Raw genomic sequence first — 22,999 nt, 5'->3', positions numbered from 1 at the left:
GCGTTAAGCATATCTCTGGATCGCGTAGCGTATTTGTCAAATATTTCACTTTTCACTATTGGCTTTCAATAAATTGTAAAAACTGTCAAGAACTTTCAGATTAACTCTGACTATTCCCACTATTTTTAAAAAGACTGACTCACAATCAATCACAATCAAATTAATCACGTCTTGAAGCAAAAACAAACTGAGCAGTCATATAATTTTCCAATATTTCTTGGTCGTATATTATTTAACCCTCCATCTCTCATTTTTAGCAGATTAGGATCTTGATTCAGTTTTGATAACAAGGAAATCTTCAACAGCAGTTTCTTTTTTATTTTCGCAATAATTATCTTCTCCGTTGCTTTATTTATAATTTTTCACAATGGACATAGTATGGTATACATTTCCATCGAACGACTGACTTCGGTGGAATATAGACATGAACTGAAGAAAATTACAATAGTAACAAGCTATTTTTCGTATCAACAATGTTATAATTTATCGTGTGTCGTCCCCATGGCGTGGCACGGCTGTCGGCTCGGATCGTACGACGACCAACTTCCGAAGCTGCCCTTACCGTGCTGCCGCCAGTCCGCTATCGTTCCAGCGTCCCCGAACACATAGAACATAAGAAAACAAAAAACACTAAACACAGAACATCTTTCACGTAATTTTAACCTATTACATTTTTGAATATTAACCATGAAACTCGTTAACTACAAGCTACTTCATACATTACAGTATTCTTACCGCAAGATCACACATCGAACAGCGTTCTTGAAGGAAGGCAGTGCTGATCGGCAAAAGATGTGTGATATTCACTGAAGATTATCAGCACAAATGGCTCAAAGACTTTAAGTTATAGAACCCAGTATCTTATCCACAACGGGGATTGTTCGTCAGAGACAAGGATATCACTAGGAATACCACAGCGAAGTGTGATAGGACCGCTGTTGTTCTCTGTATACGTAAGTGATTTGGCGGACATGGGCGGCAGTCTGCGATTATTTGCTGCCTATGCTGTGACGTACGGTGAGGTGTCGAAGCTGAGTGGCTGTAGGAGGATGCAAGAGGACTGAGACAAAATTTCTAGTTGGTTTGATGAGTGGCAGTTAGCTCTAAATGTGGAAAAAATTCAGTTAATGGGTATGAGTAGGAAAAACAAACCCGTAATCTTCGGATACAGCATTAGTAGTGTAGTCCTGAACACAGTCACATCGTTTAAATATCTGGGCGTAACGATGCAAAGTGATATGAAGTGGAAGGAGCGTGTGAGCAGGAGGACCATGAGGCATCTGATTATTTATTATGTAATTTTTATTTTTATTCAGTTGTAGTTAGTATTATGTAAATTACAGCAACAGTTGTGTTTATTTCTACAGAATAGTCCGCTCTTCTTTCTCTTGTAACCAGGCTTGTACCGATTACAGTACTTTCTTTTGTATTCATGTTTAAAGTGCTTGCGCTGAATTAAACTTTCTTCAAGTAAGACATAAGAAAGTAGTTGTGCAGTCGTTACTTTACATGGCACACGGTCTGGCGATAAGACATTGAAATTTGTACCTTCGCCGAACGATGTGTGATCTGCAACTTGCAGATTTATTTGGTCACGCCTTTCCAGCAAATCTTCGCTTACTGACACCTTGATATGAGTTAATTCTGAGTTTATAGATACGCTGTGACTGTTTTAACTATGACATGCCCTAATTCTGAATTTAGCTTCTCTTTCATCTCTGCACATCTGTGTGTAAGCCACTGCGAAAAATCATCAGCAATGTGCTGGTACTGAGCATTGAACTGTTTTTGTGCTTTCACACCTTGTTCTTATTTTGTTTTCTAACTGCACAACGGTATCTTTTAATTGTTTTTGATCTTTAGAAAAGATCTGTTGACGTTCTGTAAAACCACAATAATCTTCCTTTAATTGTGAACCATCATTTGCTAGAGTATCGACTGTTATGAAAATATGTTACTAGATTGGTTTTTTGAGTCATTAGACTGTTGTTGTTATTCTTTGGATATGCTTAGTAAGTCTCTAGAGTGGTTCTCAAATTGTTTGGATTGGTTTTCATAATGCGCGGTCATGTCGTCCCTCATTGTCTTAAAATTTTGTAACAATAGAGCAACGAGATCAGTTGGTTGACCGCTAATTTGTGTGTCATTTCACATGAAATATCGTCCATTGTAACATTTCCTTCACATGAAACATTATCATCAGACTGATGAATTACACTGCGTGAAAGATCATCTAATTGAGCATCATTTTCACTCAGTAAATTATGTCATAATATCTGCTTCAGTTTTAGAGTGCAACTCGATATCGGGTTCTGAAACACGTGCATTTCCAACCTCCATCTTAGCAAATTCGTTCTATTCAACATTAAACTCCACGTTACTATTATCCTATGTAGTCATTTTGAAAATCATTACTATTTTCACCATGACATTAATGTAAATTAAAAACAATTTTTTCAAAAATTTCGAATAATTACGTTCTGAAAAAACATCTGCTAGATCCTACTCAGGAATGCTGATACAACAATGTAATGCAGCAAACGCCATTACTGATAAACCGTCTCGGTGGTAGTTAGCCATCTTGTGACTTATATTCACAATGCCAAAATTTAACACATAAATACTAATATTGAACGACATGAACGCAAATTTCAATATTACAAGTTTGCACGCAGCACGAGAGTCTAAAATTACAGCAGGGAGGGTGAATGGTCGACTTCGGTTTATTGGGAGAATTTCAGGAAGGTGTGGGTCACCTGTAAAGGAAACCGCGTATAGGACGCTCGTGCGACCTATTCTTGAGTACTACTCGAGTGTTTGGGATCCGTATTAGGTCGGCTTAAAGGAAGGCATCGAAGCAATTTAGAGACTGTTTTTAGGTTTCTTACCGGTAGCTTGGAACAACATACAAGTGTTACGGAGACGCTTCGGAACTTAAATTGGAATCCTGGACGGGGGGGGGGGGGGGGGGAGACGTTCTTTTCGAGGAACCTATTGAGAAAATTTAGAGAACCGGCATTTGATGCTAACTGCCGAACTATTCCACTGCCGCCAACGTACATTGCACGTAAGGACCACGAAGATAAGATAGGAGAAAATAGGGCTCATACGGAGGAATACAGTCGTTTTTCCCTCGCTGTATCTGTGAGTGTGGCAGGAAAGTAAATGCCTAGTAGTGGTACGCAGTACCCTCCAACATGCGCCGAACGGTGGCCTACGGAGTATCGATGTAGATGTAGATGTAGACGGTTGAAAGAACAAAAACACGGTTCGCCTTCACCACGGGTTTGTTCAGTCGTTCTGAAGGTGCCATAGCGGTGTTCAACGGAATGCAGTGGGAGGCGACACAGGCCACGCCTTCCGCATCGCGTAAAGCCTCACTCCTAAAATTCTCAGGGCTGTCATTCTAAACGATTCTAGAAAAGTATTTTATTCCGCAACATGCTCGTACATCTTGTGCAAAGCCCCCAACAACAAAATTAGAGAAGATCTGCTTTGTAAAGAGGGGTACTGTCTATTTTTTTCTCGCGTACCTTCCGCGAATGTAATGAGAAGGAGGAAAAAATACCGCTGGAACGCTCCACAGCCTCCATTACTCGCAGGCGGCTCGTCGACAGCGCTGCAGTAACGTGCTCGAGCGAAAACAATATCGTTTCGCTTTTGTTCGAAAGTTTACGCGCGCACGTACAGCCACCGGTGTTGCCAGCTGTTTGATGTTGTGAATTCGTTGCGTCAGCGATGGAGAAGCGAACAAACGAGAGAACTACGAATTTCACAAATGCGATTCATCTGCAATCAGAGTTATGGGAGCGAAGTAATTGTATAGAATGATCGGAATGTGAAAAACGACAGTTGGTAAGCTGTTGCTAATGAGCTCGGAATCGCGATTGATGAAGCATACCAAAATTCAGACGCATTCGAATCTATGCCAAATGCGGGGCGAAAATGTTGTGTAGGAAGAACTGAAGCACAGCTGGTTCTGCACGCACATCGTCTGCACTTGATGTCACGAGTATCACACCATCTCGAGACGTGCCTGAAGCAGAACTAATAGTGTAAATAGTGATGCCTGCTGGTGACCAAAAGTAAAATAAACATAATAATTGTATTTTTATTTCAAATTTACTTAATGAAATCCGTCAATCCTTTGCAAAAACAGACATAATGTCTGATGGGATAACAGCAATTTTATAATGTTACTTATAATCCGTCTTGATTGCAATTTTATTTTTATTCATATGACCGGTTTCGGTTCATTCAGAACCATCTTCAGATCTGATATTTCAGTTACAGGAGTAACCCGTCCAAATCCAGCAACTTTCACATGTGACGTAGCATGTGAAAATTGCTGGATTTGGACGGGTTACTCCTGTAACTGAAATATCAGATCTGAAGATGCTTCTGAGTGAACCGAAACCGGTCATATGAATAAAAAAAAAATTTGCAATCAAGACGGATTATAAGTAACATTATCCTTCAATCCTTTTACCAAATCATCATGAGGCTTGTTGATAAACAGCGCTCTTTAATCCTTTATTTACTGTAATTCAATAAAACATTCAACATTTTTATCTAAATACTTGATGAACTGCTGTTGAATTAACAGGAAATTATTTTATTTAAAAAATGATACAATGTTTAGAGGGCTTGTAAATTCCGGCAGCATTATACAGGTGAAGTACATTAAGAACTGTAAATTCCCAAAAGAATTGCACGGTTAGGATTATTGTTTCTGGTGATACTTATCAAAACAGTTATTTTTTCATTAACATACAAAAATATTACATACTAAACACTGAATGGAATGTAGATTCCACCTTTGTACATAAGCAAAGTTTACATCTGACTCTTGAACTGACAAATGTTGCCCACTTAGATCCAATTTTCTGAAATCTACGTCGTTTGATACCGAAACTTTTGTCTTTCTTCTCTTTGGAGTTGAAAGAGGAGATTTTTTAAATCCTTTGTGAGCCTTCCCCTTTTCTCGGACATTTGCTTTCCGAGTGTGAGATAACCAAGTGTAGTTCTACGTTTGAAATCAACCAATGGAAGTATCCATTTGACGTCACTGTATGAATTACAGGAATTCACGAGGGTCATTTCCACCACTGCATAAAACAATATGTGCCAATACTTTTTTGGCTTTCTGTCTATTTCATAAAGAGACCTCAACACGTCACTTTCATCTATGCCGTCCATGTGTTCATTATGATATTGTACAACTGTCAGTGCCCCCCCCCCCACTTTAATCTTTGTTCCATCTTTCTGGGTTCTGGATATACTGCATACTTCATTTCCATGAAGTCATTGCCTTGTACCTGACGGTACTGCCAAGGCCCAGTTGAACTGTACATTATAATTAAATATTACAAGGGAACGGTATTGATAATTTATCCAAATTAACATTAGTAGATATTAAGGTAGTTACCCAAAAATGATCACTCACCTCAGTTCACAGCTAAACTTTACTTTTACTTACGTAACGTTAGTTCACGCGCCAAACAGCCATTTGCAATACAGTAGTCCACATCCCAAACTAATGATAGGCTATGCTGACATGGCCGGCCGCGGTGGTCTAGCGGTTCTGGCGCTGCAGTCCGGAACCGCGGGACTGCTACGGTCGCAGGTTCGAATCCTGCCTCGGGCATGGGTGTGTGTGATGTCCTTAGGTTAGTTAGGTTTAAGTAGTTCTAAGTTCTAGGGGACTTATGACCTAAGATGTTGAGTCCCATAGTGCTCAGAGCCAATTTTTTTATGCTGACATGCAGCGCACGAAGTACGAACTGTAAGGAATGGGACCTTGCTGTCCCTACATGTCTCCTAAGTCCCGCCAGGAAATAAAGGGTTGAAGAGGTACATTAAACTACACTACCAGTAACCAAAAACTGAAGGACGGTCGCAAGTCTCTCATATCTGTATCGCTTTTAGCATTTCTCGGAACTACTGCTCGTACGACATATTCGAAATCGTTTTCCGACATTCTATTAAAATTTTACAAAAGTTATGTATCCACCAACAGTTCGAGTTAAATTTGCTGACGCGTTCCGCTTACTTAATTCTTCCATTTTGTGGCAACAGTGTGGCCCCGTGCAAACACTTCTGAACAGCGTCGCATTGTTTTCAGCGATGAATCGCGTTTCTACGCTAGCCCAGACGATCTGGTCTGGAAACGTGTTGCCACAAACATTGCTAGGCAGCAGTGGTCGGCAATGCTGTTGTACATGTGGCTGCAACTCATGTGGCCGCAATGTTGCCCGATAACATTGTCGGGTTATTTTTGTCGGCAGAAGTTTACGAGGGCGTGCTGAAAACTAATGGCTTTGAATTTTTATTTGAAAACTCTTGAAGCTTTTTAAATAAAACAGACGTTATTAACATTCCACACGTTTGTTCTTCATGTCTACGTATTTGTTTCTCAACGTAGTCACCCTGGAAACTAATACATCTCCCCAACGGGAGACCAGGTTGTTCGTACCGTTACTGTAAATGTTTGACTTTGTTGACGGAGCGATAACCTCACCTCTGCTTGTGCCGCTTCATCGCTTTCAAACTGAAGTCCTCGACGGTGTTCTTTAAGTTTTTGAAAGAGATGAAAATCAGATTTGGCCAATTCAGGACTGTATGGAGGATGATCGATGACGGCGAACCCAAGGCCTCGGATTGCTGGAGATGTCGCAACGCTCGTGTGTGATCTGACGCTGTAATGCTAAAGGCGAGACTGCTCCGTGTGTGGATGAACTCTTCGAAGTCGAAACGCCATGCTGTTTCTCACACGCCGACATAGTTTTGTTATACACAGCCATGTTAACAGGGTACAATTCGTGGCCATCTAGCAGATGTGTAGGCATGAATAATAAAGATTTAGAATGTTAGTAACGTTTGTTTTATTTAAAAAGCTTGTAAGGTTCTTATGTGTTTTCTGCTATTATAAATAATTCACCTTCACCGGAATAGGATAAAGATGAATCAGCGCACTGTAGGAATAGTGAATAAGATCCTTGACATTGTATTTAGTTTTATCTGTGGTTGACTTACTATTGTCAGTTGCGCAGCGCTTGGACATTTGAGGAGCGCCGTAACAAAACCCGATAGATCCACTTTTGCTGTATTCGCGTGTTTGAGCTGTACGGGCGAGATCCGGGAGTAATAATAGATGCTGCAACAAAATAATTTTCAGCACAACGCGACATCAGGTGTTTTATGGTGTGTTTCTTCTTTTTACAGCTTGTGGAGCCATTTAGAGATCACTTTTGGTTACTTTCTGTATTAACAGCAAATGCGGATTTATCGGTTTTTGTTTGGCGTCCCTCATTTTTATTGGCATGGTAACGAGCAGTTGAGTTTTTCAGAGAAAGAGACCTGTTATTTGTGAACCCGGGAGAAACCATTTGGAACACTTTATTACAGAGAACTCATTTATAATACTTTCTTGTTCTTTATGCTGATGGAGAAGACTTAGGAGAAAATTTAAAGGTATGTTTGTAGCTTCTTTGTAATGAGAGAATTTTGTAATTCTCAGAGTCTCCTTATGTTGTACTGTCTTTTTCTCAACAATCAGAGTTTGATTTCCTAGAAGCGATTCTCTTTAAAGTAAAACCCTCCTCCGTGATTCATAATAAAGCTTTAAATTTTTGTCGTGTGTACATTGCATCTTACGCAGCACGAAGTCAGACACTGTTTCGAACAAATAAATTTAGAGTAGGTTATTTGTCTTTAGCTCTTGCGTCTGCTGATTTGTATTTGCTTTCGTGAACGTCAGTACAGCAGGCTGAGCAAGAATTAAGTCGCTTTTGTTTCAAGGCAGATCTCACCTTGCATTCTTCAGCAAGCAGTGTGTAGCCGGGATTGTCAGGTGGTGCTAGCAAGTAGATTAATTTTCAGTGAACAGTGTTGATAATTTCAAACTAATATTTTTTCCGAGTAGAACAGTAATTTATTTTTGTGGGTATTTAAGTCAAATATCGCATTTGATGCCAAGCAACGTTCATAATGTACTGAGTTTTAGTTATATAGTTTTCATTGAGCACACAATTAATTTCCTTTGATATTTAATTAAATTCATTTTCTTTATTTCAAACTTTGCATTTCGTGAAGTTTTATTCCTCGATACTGTTCACATGCACAACACAGAGTAAACGAACAGTCAGTTTTGCTCAGCAAGTGAATAAAACACCGAAAGTGCACGTTACATAAGGAGAAAGTTTCAAGAGTTTTCGCATAGAACATTCGGAGGCTTTACTTTTCAACAAATCCGCTTATATGGCTCATGTAAACTTACCTTTAAGATTTTGAATCAGATCGCTTGACAGTATTCTTACTTTCGATTCACTGAACGCTTGTCGCATTGCTTTCCTTATGCTGGCTTCGTACAGCTCTTGTTTGTGAGTTGGACTTGGACTTCGCTGAAATCTGTGATTTGCTTTCATAGTAACGTTGTAACATATCTATTGAACTACATTTGGTCTTTCACATCCCTGACTGCCTAGCTCTGCACATATTTATCTACGGATTATTACACGACGCTTTTAAATGTAATCCATTTGTGCACCACATCGTCGTCTTCGGACCTGAATATTTGATGTTGACTAATTAGGCCTACATATTCTGCAATTTATATCTTGTCACTCATTTGACGCAAAAATATTTTTCATCCTTAGTTAACATTCTCTTTCACACATGCAACCAATGATGCCATCACAGCCTTATTATCACTGATACCCACCTCTATGTTAACCATTTATGTAAGTCTGGTTCTGAAAGTTTCGAAGAACATTACCCTCAAGAGTCGTTTCTCCGTCTGATCGATGTTATTTTCAGATTATACATTCAGAACAACCACGTATGAATCCCTGCCTCTGCCACAAGTTTCAAGCGCATGACTCTCCCATTCTACAGTTGGCAAATTGATGTCTTTCCTTATTACAATAGTGTTTTTGGGAAACGTACTCCTGATATTCTGCACGTTCTCTCTGAACCGCTCTGCCACTAGGGCTCCTGAAGCAGGCGGTCTGTGAAAGCATCCGATACCTGTGTTTCACCCACCTTCTATGCTTAACTTCACCAAGATCACCTCACATTCGAAATCTGTAATAATTTTGATTTCTTTGCGGCAGTAAAACGCGTTTAATCCCTCCTTGTGACATATGTTACAGTCTGAATATAAAAAATAAACGCCACACGTAGTGCAGTCTTGACCTGTTTCATAAAAGATTGCTATCTTATTCCCAAAGACCTTGTAAAAATAACTAGACTCACTGATGGCGCTGCAGTCGCGGGACAATTTGAACCTTCGGCTGGACGCCATTATAGTGGTTGTAGTCTGATGTGTTGTGTAGTATTGTTGTTTATGAAGACCCTGATTCAACGTTGTATATTTGTTGGGGCGTACATACAGTATTTGTTACTCGTAATTCTACTGTCTGTACGTTCCAATGAAAAGAAGTACAACGGTGACGAGTTGTGCAGCGATTAATTGTACAAATAAATTCGAGAAAGGAACGAATATTACATTTCACAGATATGTGAATATTTTAAGTTGTTTTGTATGTCAGTGCACTTGCTTAATAAGTGTTTTGTAACACAGTATTAGCATAATGTCTGTGCATCTATTTGCAGGTATCCTTTCTCAAAACCACAGCTGTTACAAAAATGGTTACACGCTGTCAGGAGGCAAGATTTCCGACCGACAGAATACCATTTTATATGTTCTGATCATTTTGAAGAAAGTTGGCTGATCGGTAGTGTTTTCATGGTCTAGATTTGGTTGAAACTTGATAATTTGGTCGTGAGTTGCCAAAGCACTATGCCATATATAACGCACTTCTCGTCATAAAATCTAAAGCAAGGTAGAGTCAGAAAATATCTATTAATACAGTGGGCAAATCTTCGAGTATTTTGATGCATTTTGCGTTCATCTATCGTAAATGAACTACGAAAACTGCTAGGGGTCCAGTACATAACTTTTAGCTACGGCAGATTCCACGTAGTACGTAAGATAAATTCATAAACAGTGACTAGTTGCTGTTTGTTCATAAATTAAGAAGTATATTGTAGTAACGTATTTAAATGAGGCATTATGTTTGTGACCTAACTCAAGGGAAGGCATTTTATAACCAAAAGCGATGTATAAACATTCGAACTCCGCGCGTCAGTTTACCACTCTAATGGCCGCCGCCCAGCTATTCAATTTGTCCACTCTTCACAGCCGACCACTCGTGCTGTTGTGGGGGCCTGCTTATTCCTTACGCTTAGCAGGTGCTGGTAGGGCAGAGATTTCTCGTGTGCCTGTTGCACAAAAGTCCTGGCCAGTAGACAACCTCTTGAACATGACAACAAATGGCTCCGAAATACTGAGGCTAAACCGTGGGACTATCTTAATGCCAGCCCTAAGTCTAATCCATTGTTAGCCTGGCTTATAAGCCATAGTTTCAAAATACCAAAATTGGAGACAGGGTCTCCTCAAAGGTAAGACCCATCTTGCTGTATATGAAACAATATCAAACAATGAAACAATACCAAAATTGGAGACAGGGTCTCCTCAAAGGTAAGACCCATCTTGCTGTATATGAAACAATATCGTATAAGAATATATTCAAAACTGACGTGTAGGTGTACTCTACTTGCTAACTTACACTGATGTACAAATCGATTATGCGGATGTAATCCCCTTTATTGAGTGATACAGAATTCCAGCAAATAATAATGACATCAAAAGACGTACTCATGGATAATACCAACTACGCAAACTGGGGTAAGAATCGGCGATACTTGTACTTTTTTACGCTGGTAGACTTTGAGCTGGAACAAAATCGCACTTTTTCATTCATTGTTGGATGCGTGTCGCTAACCAGTCACAACAACGTTTATGCTAATGTCTGTTTTGAAACGATATGTAATTTATAGTTTTATTTTATTTTAATACCCAGTTGCAGAAGTCTGATAATGGGATGTCAATTAATGAGATATAATACATAATGAGTAATATCAATGTACTATGGATAGGAAAACCACTGACAGCAGGAACTGAGGATTTGCTGAGCCTTACATGGAGAAGTGCGTGTTTGGACGGATTTCATAGCAGCGGTAAGTGGCACGCGTGTTCGCGTGATCGCCGTAACATGTGAGCCAGAAAGAACGCGTTCCAGAAATAAGCGGCCCACGTGGCGTGCAATCGATGGAGTGTGTGTCATAATACCTGGCGCCGAGTCAGAACAAATCGTTGGAGGAATACCGAGCGGCTGCTCTCCTTTCCTGTTGGTATGGGGTTTACAGGGTGACTGCAGATCAAAATGAGTACAGACTAAAACTAATTTCATAAACACCAGAAAAATTGCTCTCGCATTTTCTGATTTTCGTGACAGCCAATATGTATTATACATTTCAGCTCTACCTAACGTGGTTCAGAAGACGTTAGTAAAAATAAAAGTTATAATAGTGGGTTGCTTAAATATTTTACGAACAGGTGCAGATTATGAGTCAATTTGGCGGCGGTTTCATATATCAAGTTCAGATAGTGACAGTGTAACTTGATAAGTCACTTTATTATGGCCACTCAATGCTCCAGCAGAATAACCGTCGTTTTCAACACAAACAGTAGTTGAACGAGCTGGAAGTAACATATCTGTTACGGGCCTCCACGACGTCATTGCTTTCCACAGCCGAAGATTCCAGGCAAAAATTCGCGGCATTATATGTTTGAAATTTTATTGTTGAATCTGTTTTTTTTTTAGATTGTGTTTTTTACTATAAGTTGTTACTTCAGTACTGTGTAATAAATCGTGCTGTGCTGTTGAGATGTCGACATTTGGAAATAAAGAAGATGGGATTCCACAACATGAAGCTACGAAACAGAGAAAAATTGATCATTCCATGTAAGCTTTCACGGCCGGCGTCTTCATTAATTAAAACTTCGGGAAGGAGAAGACGTTTTATATATGGACCACGGCAATTCCGCCCGGAAATTTTAATTAATGATAGTTAAAAAAAATGGTCAAATTGCTGAAGCTGGTGAGAAATTTTGGCTAAGTACACATGAAATGGCGGAGTCTTACAAATGCTCCAGTCTTAAATGCTTTGACGACACCACGGAGGCAGAAAGAGCTGAGATACTATGCAGATTTAACAGCCTCGAAGAGCATAATAATCAAATTGAGCATTTGGGAAGTTTAATAACAACGCTATGTTTTAACACAGGACGACTTCAGACAGAATCAGACGTGAAGTTAACTGATGCTGCATTTGCGTTAGGATTCCTCTAGGATCCCGCGATAACCGTGATGTACGGTACCAGTTTTGTGCAAAATCAGTTTGTTCAATGAATGGTATCACAAAAAAATTAGAATATATATAGAAAAGTCTGAAAATGATTGGTTTCGCTCTGCAAGACAAGAGGGATAAACACACGTGTCTTCACAGGAAGCTCGACGAATCTACAAGATCGTTGATATACCATCACCTAAGCAGTTTTAAAGATCGACAGTGCTACTGTAGCTCAAAAGATTCAAGAAAGACGTATTTTCCTGAAGATTGGAATTAGAGGAGATGTTTCTGCTGCTTATAGAATTTTATCCTACAGTTGATGTTTCCAATGAAACCTAAAAGTGTGTTATAAAAATGAATTTTAACATCAGATACCCACATAGTGACACGTACACACATGGTGACGAATCCTCAGCCAAATTAGACGCACTATTCCCAGAAAGAGAGAAAGACTTTATTAACATGATTGAAAACTCGGTAATGAAACTATCACCTTTCATTGTGGAGAGAACCTGTCAGGAAGTGGTGTACCGTTGGATAAACTTTTTAAATCAGAAATATGTACTGACATGTCCGTGTAAGACCTAACCCGTATAAAATCGAGGCCTCATTCATTTACCGTTGCTGGCGAATTGGAGAAACATCTGTAGTGGACACATGGTACCCAGCGTCAGCCGGCCGCTGTGGCCGAGCGGTTCTAGGCGCTTCAGTCCGGAACCGCGCTGCCTCTACGGTCGCAGGTTCGAATCCTGCCTTGGGCATGGATGTGTGTGATGTCCTTAGGTTAGTTAGGTTTAAGTAGTTCTAAGTCTAGAGGACTGATGACCTCAGATGGTAAGTCCCATAGTGCTTAGAGCCTTTTGAATCATTGTTTTGAACCCAGCGTCATAAGAAAGCCTGACACAGGAGAATGTGAGTTACTTTCTTTGTCCTACACAGGTAATTTTAAGTATACATATTAATTCTATCCTTTAAATTTTCCATTGAAGTTGGTTGTGTGTAAAAATATGTAACAAAATTTCTATTATATGCAAATCCCATACGTATTTCCGGAGCAATGTTCCAGGATGGAATGAGTCGCATGAAGTTCTGTGGCCAGACAACAGTCAAGATTTTCCGTGGATTATCACGTGAGATACTCTGTTAGATAACTATGATTTTCCATGGGTATAATAATAATATTAGAACTGGAATGAGATTTTCACTCTGCAGCGGAGTGTGCGCTTCTGTAAAGTTAGGAAGGTAGGAGACGAGGTACTGGCAGAAGTAAAGCTGTGAGGACGGGCCGTGAGTCATGCTTGGGTAGCTCAGTCGGTAGAGCACTTACCCGCGAAAAGCAAAGGCCCCGAGTTCGAGTCTCGGTCCGGCACACAGTTTCAATCTGCTAGGAAGTTTCAATATTAGAACTGATAATAATATCAGAAATGATAGTTATAATATTATAAATTACAATAATGATGTTTCAAACGATAATAAAATATTTGAAATAATAATAAAACATTCGTACAAACAATGAAAACGAAGAGTAGATGACATACATGCTTCATTTTCTTTCTGTATGAGGAGAGTTACTTGATTTCTTTCCTGATAAGTTGGTAGTTTTAGTGAATTTTTTGATTTTGATTATTGATGTTATACACTCCAAAAATTGTCTTACTTTGTTCACTAAACAGAATATTTCAATTATTCACTTTGTTTGAAACCATTACTTTCTATGAAAAGTAGTTACTGCGTTTTGACATTAAAAAGTCTGAGTTTCAATGAAAAATTTACCTACCTGGTTCTTTCTCTGGCCCCTTCAACTGTTGGTGTATGGCTGGCATGCGACTTTCACAGAAACAGTGGATGACGGGGACAGTCATATGGAGCTCTACACCTGCAGCTGTACTCCGCAAGGCACTGTACAGTATAAGATACAAAGTATCAGTATTATGTGCCCTCATTCCAACCGTTTATCCTATTCCATTCATGGACGGTAAATGGGAAGATAGACTATCAGTGGCCCCCACAACAGCCAGAATTTCCTCAAATTTAAGCGTCGTGATCGCTGCACTACATTCGTATTGGGGCAGTTTCCGAATGCTCGGTTAACATACATACTGTCTGCAGCTCGCGATCTGTTGCTGCTGACGCCTTAGCACCGTTTTCGGTCACAGGCCAGGCCACCCCCTGTAACTAAAAAACCCGTATGTAGTTCTCATCGATGGAATTTGGCACACAGAACGGATGAAGGAATAACAACGAAGAAACAGAAAGAAAGAAGACCTTAAAAAAGAGGCATTAGCGTTTCTGCCTCTAGATACTGCGGTCTCGGGTACGATTCCCAGCCATGTCGAGGATTTTCTCCACTCTAGGGCAGGGTGTTTTGTTGTCCTTATAATTTCATCTCATTATTATCAACATCATCATCGACGCCCAAGTCGCCCAAGGGGTATCACATAGAAAGACTTGCACCAGGTTGCCGAACTGCCTCAGACGGAGTCTGCTGACCAATAATGCCCTGCGAAAATTTCTTTTTTTTCTGTTAGTTTTGCTTATCTGGCTCGGTTGAACCGTCCATAAAATCGACCGAGAATAAACAAAGGTGTATGGCAAGGTGATGGCCTATCACCAATTTTTTTTATTATTTTTAGAAGAAACATTGAGAATTTGGAATGAAAATCTGAATGAGTGTAAGATAGCACCAACAATCCAGAGAAGAGAAAACAGAAAGTAGGAGCCGCTATCAGTTTCTGCGGAAAAAAAAAATCAATTTTTTTATAAAAATTGAAAATACACCGAAATAAAACAGTGAATTACTGCGAACGAACAAATCCTGAATATATTCTGAAAACACATATACACTCCTGGAAATTGAAATAAGAACACCGTGAATTCATTGTCCCAGGAAGGGGAAACTTTATTGACACATTCCTGGGGTCAGATACATCACATGATCACACTGACAGAACCACAGGCACATAGACACAGGCAACAGAACATGCACAATGTCGGCACTAGTACAGTGTATATCCACCTTTCGCAGCAATGCAGACTGCTATTCTCCCATGGAGACGATCGTAGAGATGCTGGATGTAGTCCTGTGCAACGGCTTGCCATGCCATTTCCACCTGGCGCCTCAGTTGGACCAGCGTTCGTGCTGGACGTGCAGACCGCGTGAGACGACGCTTCATCCAGTCCCAAACATGCTCAATGGGGGACAGATCCGGAGATCTTGCTGGCCAGGGTAGTTGACTTACACCTTCTAGAGCACGTTGGGTGGCACGGGATACATGCGGACGTGCATTGTCCTGTTGGAACAGCAAGTTCCCTTGTTGGTCTAGGAATGGTAGAACGATGGGTTCGATGACGGTTTGGATGTACCGTGCACTATTCAGTGTCCCCTCGACGATCACCAGTGGTGTACGGCCAGTGTAGGAGATCGCTCCCCACACCATGATGCCGGGTGTTGGCCCTGTGTGCCTCGGTCGTATGCAGTCCTGATTGTGGCGCTCACCTGCACGGCGCCAAACACGCATACGACCATCATTGGCACCAAGGCAGAAGCGACTCTCATCGCTGAAGACGACACGTCTCCATTCGTCCCTCCATTCACGCCTGTCGCGACACCACTGGAGGCGGGCTGCACGATGTTGGGGTGTGAGCGGAAGACGGCCTAACGGTGTGCGGGACCGTAGCCCAGCTTCATGGAGACGGTTGCGAATGGTCCTCGCCGATACCCCAGGAGCAACAGTGTCCCTAATTTGCTGGGAAGTGGCGGTGCGGTCCCCTACGGCACTGCGTAGGATCCTACGGTCTTGGCTTGCATCCGTGCGTCGCTGCGGTCCGGTCCCAGGTCGACGGGCACGTGCACCTTCCGCCGACCACTGGCGACAACATCGATGTACTGTGGAGACCTCACGCCCCACGTGTTGAGCAATTCGGCGGTACGTCCACCCGGCCTCCCGCATGCCCACTATACGCCCTCGCTCAAAGTCCGTCAACTGCACATACGGTTCACGTCCACGCTGTCGCGGCATGCCACCAGTGTTAAAGACTGCGATGGAGCTCCGTATGCCACGGCAAACTGGCTGACACTGACGGCGGCGGTGCACAAATGCTGCGCAGCTAGCGCCATTCGACGGCCAACACCGCGGTTCCTGGTGTGTCCGCTGTGCCGTGCGTGTGATCATTGCTTGTACAGCCCTCTCGCAGTGTCCGGAGCAAGTATGGTGGGTCTGACACACCGGTGTCAATGTGTACTTTTTTCCATTTCCAGGAGTGTACATGTACTGCACCTCGTCATATTTGACTTATCCCTTGACGAAAATTAAACACATTGAGTTGGATAAACCTGGCCTGGCGCAACGAGGGAAGAACATCGGTCTGCAATGGATACAAGACAAATGACTGGTGCTTTACACAATTATTTCAAATTTTCTTTTAGACAGATAACAGGATGAGTATATTCCGTGCTGTCTGGATCATCACCGCTCCAGGTATTCAATCGCCTGTGGGTACAGCTGAGTGGCGGCTCGGTACTATACATCTAACAGATTTTCCATCCAATTAATAGTATTATTTTCCCCCAATTGCAACCATTACTCCATCACTCAGGAAACAATTTTAATGTATTAGCCTAGCATTCCTACTTAAAAGGGGGATAAATAAAACCACGCGTATTGTGAATGTACTGGAGTCGTGTCGTTAGAGATTTTAGTTTTCTGAGCATCTCTATCACACTCCAAATCTAAGTAAGCGAACCCGGACAAATCGTGTTGCTCTTCTCTGAATTTTTATAGTTCTTCCATTAACCCAACTTCTACGGGTCGTAGACTGGCGAACAGTGCTTAAGAATTAATCGAACGAAACTTTTGTAAGCGACTTCTATTGTGTGTAAATTACATTTTTTAAGGTACTTCCTACAGTTCGGAGTGTAGCATCTGATTCCCACGGCTCGTTCTGAGCGATTGTTCCACCTCGAATCACTTTGGATAAAAAAACAACTAGATATTTCAAGACTGATTCCGGTAACAGAGCATCGAATTGTAGTCAAACGAGATGAATATTTTCCTCTGGTTACAAGATTAACGCTACCTTGTTTTATATTGTCAGTCAAATAATTCCACAAGCGGCAGGTTATATGAAAATATCTGTGCATTTCGTAACAAATTTCTAACGATGCCACTTACATGTACAGAACTGCGGCGTCTGCGAACGGCCTCACAGGTGTGTGGGTTGTCTGCCACGTCACGTACACAGAACGGATAGTGGCCAGAAAGCATCGGGTTTGACGTTCCTAGAGAGCTGCTCCTTCGCTGCTCAAGCTTTTGCGGCGAACTGGTCTCCGCACAGTCCCAATAGAGATACACCGTTGACTCCCCCCTACGTTCAGATCGGCGGCGCTCAGAGTCACAGTAGACAGTATAGCTCTGCTGAACGCTGAGGCGGCTTCACGACCGTTCGTCAAACATTTGTACTCCTCCTGTGCTACGGTTTTCTCGTGTGGGATATAGTGTCTATGATACTGATGATACACCCACACCCTAGATACTGTCGACCTTGGAAGCTCGAAATCTTCTGTCATCTCCGTTATGCTACGAGCCTTCCACCGTTCATCACTCCATGTTCAAAGTCGGATAACTGGCAACGTGCAGTGGTGTTCACTACACGCCTTACACTGGTCTGCAAAACTTAAGGAGCCGATAGAAGAGGGAGAGGTACGCGAGAAGCCATTATGGCCCTAAGGCTCATAATAGAAAAAAGAATGGAAAAAGGAAAGGACACCTACATAGCATTTATTGACCTCGAAAAAGCATTTGATAAGGTTGAATGGAAAAAGCTATTCCAGATATTGAGGGAAACTAGAGCTAAGTATAAGGACAGGAGAACGATATGGAACATATACAAAGAAGAGGTGGCAATAGTGAGATGTGGGGAACATCAACAACAAGCAAAAATTAAACAGGGTGTGAGACAGGCATGTGCACTCTCCCCTGTCCTCTTTAATATGTACATACAGAAAGCAATGGACGAGGTCAGAGAAAAGTTAGGACAAGCTAATGGAATCAGGATCCAGGGAAAAATAGTTGATATGCTGCGTTTTGCGGATGACATTGCTGTCCTAGCGGAAAATGAGGAAGAATTACAAGTAGTGTTGGAGGAAATGGAAAACACTCTTGCTACACGGTACAACATGAAAATTAATAAGTCAAAAACAAAAATCTTAGTTGCAAGCAAACAAAATATTCAAGCAATTACGAATATAAGGCTGAATGGAGAGAAGCTGAAAGAAATACAAGACTTTGTCTACTTGGGAAGCAGAATAACATCAGATGGTCGTAGTAGGAAAGATGTAATAAGTAGAATAAATCAGGCAAAGATTGCATTCTATAAAAGGAAAGGACTCCTCACATCAAATATGATAAGTCTGTCGTTAAGGAAGCGGTTAATAAAGACCTTTGTTGGGAGTGTGCTTCTCTACGGCAGCGAAACCTGGACACTTGGAGAGGACGAAAGAAGAAGGATTGAAGGATTCGAAATGTGGTGTCTGCGAAGGATGTTAAAAATTCCATGGACGGCCAGGATGACAAATGAAGAAGTCCTGCAGAGAGCGGAGGAAGTTCCAGTTCTTTGGAAGACGGTCAAGAAGAGGAGAGATATATGGATGGGACACATTCTGAGACATGAAAGTCTTCTCCATACTATAACGGAAGGCCTTGTGGAGGGCAAAAGGGCAAGAGGCAGACCTAGAAGAAAGTACATAAGCCAGATAATGCAGGACCTAGGATGCGGAAGTTTCACGGAATTGAAGAGGCTGGCCGACAATCGCACTGAATAGAGAGCAGCTGCAAATCAATCTTAGGATTGGCAACTTAAGAAGAAGAAGATAAACCAACATAACGTGTTAACTGCTCGGTGGAAATGAAGGAAAGTGAAGTCTCCCAGTCATGCACAGAAAGCTGGAGGTCACATGGCGTGGGGTCAACGTGCCAAATGGGACTGACCCCATAACGCTACATAACTGAAGGACCGGGAAAATAATTTGTTCCAATCACGTCAATCAGCGAGAAATTACGATGTGGCCCGAAGACTACATTTGGATGATTTCGCAAAGATAAGAATCACCAGGAAACTGGAAGGAGCACAAAGTGTGGCGGATGTAACCCAGGACTCTGGTACTGCTCACAGCATTGTTTCAGTTGCAAGAGGAGCGCTCCGAACCACAGGCACTGCCTCTAGAAGAATAGTAGGCGGTCGACCACGGCGAACTACAGCAGCAGGTGACCGCTACGTTGTGCAACAGGCAAGGAGTGTCCCACGTTGAACTCTGCAGCAATTGTGACCACATTTAACACCACTGCAAGGCACGCAATCTCACGTTCGATAGTGGCACCGCACATCGGCGGCACAATTCGCGACGTCGGGCAAGTGCATAGGGAGTGGACTAGCGAGGACTGGGGACGCGTGCTAGAATGAGAGCAGTCTCAATCTGAGTCTGGACGTACACTCGTACGGTGAGAAGTAGGAACAGTTAATGCGCCAGGAACATTGTCGATCATGATCGTCTTCGCAGTCCAGCCGTTATGGTGTTGGGGAGGCATAATGCTGCAGGAGCGTACTGACCTGCAAATCTTTGAAGAAGGTTCAGTCACCATTCAGTGATATTGTGAGACTATACTCCGCCAGGTGCGTCTTTTCATTGGCGCATTCGGCCCTGACTTAATTTTTATGAATAACAAGGCGCGAACGCATCGTACAGCACAAGTGAAGGAGCTCTTGGAACGAGAGGATATTTGGGGAATGGACTGGCCTACCCATTCCTCTCCATTTTGGAGTGGTATTCCAACACCTTCACATGCACCGACGGCCATCCAGAAGTCTTATTTGAAAAACTAGAAAAATAGTTAGTATAGTCACATCACAGTTGGTCAAAAAGTTGTTCGGTCATGTGTGCCTCCGTCGCTTGTCGGAGCGAGAACCGTTGTGAAAGCCACGTCTGAAAGAAGTAAGTCGCTTGGATTCTGTTTTATACGTGTTGCTTTGTTGGTTCGTGTGGTGTAGGACACATATTAAAAATTTTAGTGGAGGCGCGCATAACAGTCTGTTATCGGTATTGTAAGTATTGTACGACTCAACGCCATATTAATTGGAAGGGTTGGGGCGGGCAGGGTGCCTCACTAACCCCCCCCCCCTCCTCCACTCTCCTATACCACACCTTAAAATCTGGTGGAGTGGAAAGGTTTCCCGCCCCCTCTCCCCTCCCAGTACCAAATATACTAAGAGGTGTACTTGATCTACTAAGAGCAAACGATAAAAATATGCTGCATGTAAGCAAATATGTGATAGACGCCAGACAGTGTTAAACGTCAGAACTCCAGCTATATTCGAGCCTATTCTGTCCCATCATAAGTCTCCATGAAGGAAGGAAAGACTTTGTAAATGGAAACGGTTTGTGTTTTATGCACTTCACTACAAAGAAAGGACTGGCAGTGTTCGTCAACCTTTGGGGCACAATACAGGTGCGACGTGTGTGTCTCACAGGTCACACAGTTCCTGTAAATTACGGGTCGACAGCGTTCTCGATATTTTTCATCTAGTCCATGTCAGGCAAATTTGACGGCCAGGTTATCGACATGAGATCACTAGCATGCCCTTGAAATCACTGCAGCATGCTTCTGGCAAGTATCCTGATGGAAGACGGCGTCGCCATCAAGGAAGGCAGTGTTCTCGTAGTCCACAGCTACCATTGTGCCGTAGCTTACTGCCGCGGGTCCCATGGGAACACAGCTGGATGCAGCCCAATATTGCAGCCCAACATTGCCCCCACCACCTTGCGTTCATCCAGCATTGCATGTTTTGAGCAGCCGTTCCCCTGGATGTACAGAGTAGTCCGATACGACCATCACCTGGTGTAACGAAAAAGTGACTCATACGACCGGTCCCCAGTAATCCACAGCACAATCCCGATGACCCGTGCCCGATGTAACATCGTCAGTACGGTGTCGTTGGACCGGCATGGGAACATGTATGGGACCACTGCTGTAGAGCTCCAATTTCAAATATGTGCGCTGAATGGCGCGTTCCAAAATACCTGTACCTGTACCTGTACCTGTACCTGTACCTGTACCTGTACCTGTACCTGCACCAGCACTGAACTCTGTCATCAGGTCTACCACAGACCGCCCTCTATCCTGCTTTCTAGAGCAGGCAACACTGCGACCTCCAAGATCCGTGATGAGGCGTGGACGACCAATACCTTGTCGCCTACGCATGTTTTCATCCTCCTACAATCACTTTCCACAGATTCTCAGGGTAGTAGCACGCTAACAGAGGAGCAGCTTCGCCATTTCCGAGACGCCTGTTCCCAGGCGCCAGGCCGTAGCCATCTGCCCTCCGTCAGAGTCGCTCGTGTCAGTGGATTTCCAAACTCGCGGCCCTCGTCGTCACTAGAATGATTTCCCTTTCGCTTCTGTTCCGCTTATACACTTTCCTTACGATACCACATCCCCGAAACGCCACCAGGCGGCATTCAAACTCGGGACGGGTGGCAACGATCCTATTATTTTGACTTATCGGAGTATTTGTCATTTAAGACTCGTAATTTCCGGTAGATTTTTGCCCATAGTTATTTATGGAACATTCTACACTGAGATGACAATAGTCTTGGGTTAGCGCTATGCACATATACACATGGCGGTGATATCTCGTACACAAGTTGTAAAACGGCAGTGCATTGGTAAAGATGTCATTTGTACTCAACTGATTCCTGTGAAAATGTTTCCGACGTGATTATCTACATCTACATCCATACTCCGCAAGCCACCTGACGGTGTGTGGCGGAGGTTTTTTTTTCCGCAACAGAAATTTTTGTGTTTAATAACAAAAAACAACAAAAATATCAATATGTACAGTTTAACGATGTGCTATGTACAGAAAAAAGTTTGTTTTCATCGCCCACAAGAGGTGCACAATCTATGTACAAGTTTAGAAAATATACTGGTATTTGGTTTGCAGGAATGATTCACAGTTTGAAAACACTGTGGTAAAGTCAATGAAGAATGATAACAGTGGGAGCATTGAAACAGCTAATCTTTGGAACATGGGCAGTATATAGTGTATAATAGAGTCACAATCACAGAGCTTTAGACAGGAAACTATCATGCATCACTTACAAGAAGCATTTTAGAAGTGAACAGTGTTTGCTTTTCTTTACTGTTTCCTTTCATTAATTTTGGATCACTGCATTCCTATTTTTAATAACATGTTATCAGCTTCAAAATTATCATTTTTGCACCGTACGGAAAAGTAACGTTTGGCTGGATTTCTGTATTCGTACATCTGTGGCAGCTCAGTTGAAAGGACAACAGTATGAGGTGCAGAAAAAAGATCATGTGAAGTAAAAAAAACTTAATACTGACATTTGCTCTGTCCTTTGTGGTTGCTGACACAGAATGCTTTTCACCAGCATTAACTGAATGGTGGCATTATGAAATAATTATGGGCTACATGAGGTGTGTGAAACTCTAAAACTTTCTCCTGTGAACCTGCTGCAGAGAATCTCGAGTTACTTTCTTTTTAACATAATGTGTCAACAACCTTTAGGATAGCACAGAAAATAATGAGTGTAATCAACATTATAACATTTTATTGCCAAATTTTATTGAAACTGTGGAATCCTCTTATTTGAAATTGGTAAAGTATACTCACATTGTCTAGACAAAATTAGAAAAATTAATTCCCATCACAAACTATGCTAGCT

At 42.0% G+C, this 22,999-nt stretch overlaps 1 protein-coding gene across 1 annotated transcript in view; it reads left to right on the top strand.

Annotated features, from left to right (window-relative positions):
- LOC126150592 (uncharacterized) overlaps positions 1 to 22,354 on the top strand; it is an 84,729-nt gene extending 62,375 nt beyond the window's left edge. The window contains exon 2 of the mRNA XM_049915886.1: positions 22,255 to 22,354. Coding sequence (XP_049771843.1) covers positions 22,255 to 22,354 — 100 coding nt within the window. The remainder of the gene's footprint in view (positions 1 to 22,254) is intronic.
- Positions 22,355 to 22,999: the final 645 nt, after the last annotated feature.

The sequence above is a fragment of the Schistocerca cancellata genome, chromosome 2 (assembly GCF_023864275.1).
Source record: "Schistocerca cancellata isolate TAMUIC-IGC-003103 chromosome 2, iqSchCanc2.1, whole genome shotgun sequence".
In the NCBI taxonomy this organism is placed as follows: Eukaryota; Metazoa; Arthropoda; class Insecta; order Orthoptera; family Acrididae; genus Schistocerca; species Schistocerca cancellata.
Note: the sequence above shows the minus strand (reverse complement) of the source record. Positions and strands in the feature narration are given on the sequence as shown.